Source organism: Diplotaxodon limnothrissa, linkage group LG13, assembly GCF_057381915.1.
Source record: "Diplotaxodon limnothrissa isolate DT_005_m linkage group LG13, D_limnothrissa_male_GT1.1, whole genome shotgun sequence".
Lineage (NCBI taxonomy): Eukaryota > Metazoa > Chordata > Actinopteri > Cichliformes > Cichlidae > Diplotaxodon > Diplotaxodon limnothrissa.
In genome coordinates, this window is record NC_140608.1 from 6,408,722 (window position 1) to 6,412,418 (window position 3,697).

General features: G+C 41.5%; 1 protein-coding gene across 1 annotated transcript; it reads right to left on the reverse strand.

Annotated features, from left to right (window-relative positions):
• Positions 1–223: 223 nt before the first annotated feature.
• six3a (SIX homeobox 3a) lies at positions 224–2,857 on the reverse strand. Its single transcript, XM_085369073.1, has 2 exons — positions 2,166–2,857; positions 224–416 (listed from the first exon to the last, which is right to left on the reverse strand). The coding sequence occupies exons 1-2, from the start codon at positions 2,855–2,857 to the stop codon at positions 224–226; spliced, it is 885 nt and encodes a 294-aa protein (XP_085225199.1).
• Between the last annotated feature and the right edge of the window lie 840 nt (positions 2,858–3,697).

Consider the following 3,697-nt stretch of genomic DNA (forward strand, 5'->3'; position numbering starts at 1 on the left):
AAGAGGAGGGGGAGGCGTGGGTCCTTTGAAAGCGCTTTTTAATAAAAAATAAAATAAAATAAAAAAAAAACCCGACGTGCTTTTAACTCTTTTTATTTTAATATTTATATCAATCGGTCCTTTTTTCATCCGCGATATTTCATAGTCTTTTTTCTTCCTCTCAGGTCCATTTTCCCTGTAAATATTTCTCTTTTTGTTTGTTTTTGTGTTTTTTTTCTCCGTATCATACATCGCACTCCGAGTCACTGGATGTGACGGACAGGATGGACGTCCCAGTATCAACTCTCTCTGTCATACTGGAAACGCTGGTGGTGGGACTTGCCGCGGTTGAAGGCGACTCTGCCGAGCTGTGAGGGGTTAGACCGGCCTCTGAGAGGGACCTCATACCGGCTGGTCCTATTGCTTGGTGTTGGAGCCTGGAGAAGAAAAGAAACGAGGAGGGGGGGAAAAGAGAAAAAATGAGAGAAATGGCAATTAGACCTGAGAATGTCCCCCTTCCCCTCCTCCTCCTGCAAAATAGGGGTTCAAACTCGCCTTTCTTTCCCCCTGCCGGCCCCAGGCATGCATGCGTGCTTTTATCAAATAGCCAGCTTTCAGGGGACAAAACACATCACTATTTAGACTACCAAATGTTGGATGAAATGTACTAGGGCTGTGTTGTTGTTGTTGTTTTTTAACTTAATTTTTTTTTTCTTAGAGATCAACGTCCTAGTCAACACTTTGGAATATAACTGATCCATGTTGCCAGTGCAGGGAAGCTTCAAATCCAACTTGCTGTCTTTGATATAGGCATTTTGAAGACATTTTCCATTTGGAAATCTGTGTTACTGCTCTGAGTTTGTTCAGCGTTTATTATTATTTCTTCATTCTGCACACGTGTATTCATGCTCATCAACAGGACTTTGCACGCCTAAAACCCCAAAATAATTATATATCATTGTTTGAAATAAAATATGGGTATTCTCACAACGACAAACTGCCGTGAGCCTTTGGCACAGATGTGTTTTAGTCTGATGGTAGGGGACGTGTATGAATGAGTGACGTCGAGATCCAGGTTACTCCAATCATCCTAAATGTTTATCTCCAATCCACTCATGATAATAACGCCATCGCGTGGGGATAATGTCAGCCTGGAAATATATCTATTCATTTAGCAAAAATATTAGAGTACTGTTCATATGGCTTAGTGCTCTCCAAAGTATTTTCTAATCAATTATGGCATTTCAGTGGAATGATACCACACTTAATGTTATGAATACAGCCCATGTCTTCAGATGTTTTTCTCTACGCATGCTCAGATATCAATAATATCGTTATTATCCTTTGAGATAGTCGTTGAGTTCAACAACACTAAGCAACATTTGATGTTAAAACGCTTAATGCTTGCATTAAGAACTTAAATTGGCCAATACACATAAATAAATAAATACATTTACTAAATTTAACAATTTAATATGTGTTTAAATGTAAAGATAAGACGATTTAACTTTAGAATAATTATTATTTTAAAAAAAAACTAAACACTGTCCTGTTTTTATTTCAGCTGATTGAAATAATTCACTAGGTTGTTTACAATTTTACAAGCGAAATAGTTGTAAAATTAAACAAATCCTGCAGCGGATGGTTTTTCTAAATATAAATTCAATAATCTTCATATGTTGCAAGAATGCTTCGCCTCTTGTAAAAATATAAACAAGGAGTTTCTGTTTAAAAAGAACTCGGCTCAATTATCTCTTATCAAGATTGACAACAAATGTAGTTTGTGTTTGTATTATTTTATTAGTCAGTTTTTTAAAATTCCAAACTTTAGATTAATTGTATTTTTCATTCTTAAATACAATTTGCATTCAATTTAAAATACATTAAAAATGATCAATCTGCAAAAAATGTTTAAAAGCTAATTTTTAATAATAATAGTGAAGTTTTTATGCTTAGGAGAACTCTGGAGATCTACAAAAGGAATATTTTCGACGTTTATCCGGGTTTGATAACAAAATGTCGCCGCAGCGCAGTCCCTCTACCTGACAGCCAGACTTATCTTTTTCCTAGACAGTCTCCAATCGCAATATAAGGCTTTAAAAAGCTCGCATTTTCTTTTGAATGTGCATTAAAGACAAACTTGTGTGCATACTCGTGTTTCGACGGCACACAGAAAAGTCACTAACCTGTTTTTGGCAGCCGCAGCTCTGTCTCTTTGCCTCCGGTTTTTAAACCAGTTTCCGACCTGTGTGGGAGTGAGTCCAGTGGCTTGAGCCAATTCCCTTTTCTTGCTGGGATTTGGATATGGGTCCTGAAGGTACCACTCCCTCAACAGGCTCCGTGTCCGCTCTTTGAAACAGTGCGTCTTCTGCTCGCCGTCCCAGATGGTCCGAGGCAGCGGAAACTTCTTCCGTACCCGGTACTTATCGACAGGTCCGAGGGGACGACCGCGGAGCTTCTCGGCCTCCTGGTAGTGAGCTTCCAGCCACATGGCCTGCAGTTTGCCATGAGAGTCCTTGGTGAACTTGTGGTTCTCCAGGATGTGGTAGAGGTCTCTGAAATTCCCCGTGTGGAACGCCACCACGGCCCGAGCGCGCAGGATGGACTCATGCTTGTTGATCGCCTCGCACGCTCCCGGAGCCACAGGCAAGGACCAGAGGAAGCGGCCCAGCCGTTCGATGTCCCCGGTCTCTTCCAGCGTCTCACAGACGCTTGCCACCTGCTCCGGGGAAAAGTTGAGGGTCGGTAGTTGAAACATGGACAAGTCTTCTGGAGACCTGGTGGTGGGAGCGCTGTTCGCCAGGAGCAGAGGGCGATCAGCGAAGTTTGGCAGGAAGAAATGGGAGGGATAAAGCTCTAAAGGGGATCTGAAAACCATGGAAATGACCTGAGAGAGAAAGAAAATTATCGAGAAAAAGGGAAAAACCGAAAAATACGGCAAGTAAAAAAGATTGAATGATTCAATGGCTATCGCCTAATGACACCAGCCTCATAATATCTCCCCCCTAAATCCGCCGTTGAGTGTAGCATTGAAACATTTTGTTTCCCTTTTCTATTGGTCTTCTTGGTGTTGTCATGGCAGCCCTGCCAATCACTGTCAAGCGTGCCAATCATTAGCCAGTACGTAGCGCGAGGCTTTCACCACTTGTGCAGCATGCACGGGGGGTTATCAGAGTCTCCGATCTCCACAGCAACCCTCCCACCGCATCGCGCGCATCAGGCACAAGCCAATGCTCGCCTATCTGCTGAATGGAATGAGCAATTAGAGGGTGGAATATTATTGCGATCTTAACGAGGCTCGTTAAAGCTAAAGAAGATATGTAGACTGGAGATGCTTAGCAGAGACGGGAAGGGAGGGAGGGAGGCAGAGGGAGCTTTAAATGGGTGACAAATGGACAACCAATGACTGCAACTCGGGAATACACGTTTTGAATAGAAGCGAGTCAATTTGCACATTGTTTTTGTATAGTTTTTCCTGTAGTAGCTACTTTTTAGAATCTTTTGATCACTCCATTCATTTTTGTGCGACGGAAATGAAAGCGTTAGTCTTCTGGGTTACATTTTCCTTTTCATAGATACAAGTAATCGCTTTACATTATTTTTTCTTTTGAAAAAACAAAAAAATATGGTGTAGTCCCTTAAGCCTTTGAGGGTTTTTGTCTTTTGTTTCTGTTTGTTGTTTGTTTTTTGCCCTGGATCCGTCGATGGTCTAAAAAAC

Excerpts from the sequence above, each read along its gene's own strand:
- six3a (XM_085369073.1), bottom strand. The coding sequence starts at position 2,857 with ATGGTTTTCAGATCCCCTTTAGAGCTTTATCCCTCCCATTTCTTCCTG. Across the intron at positions 417-2,165 it reads GCTGCGGCTGCCAAAAACAG|GCTCCAACACCAAGCAATAG; the intron begins GTTAGTGACTTT and ends TTTCTTCTCCAG.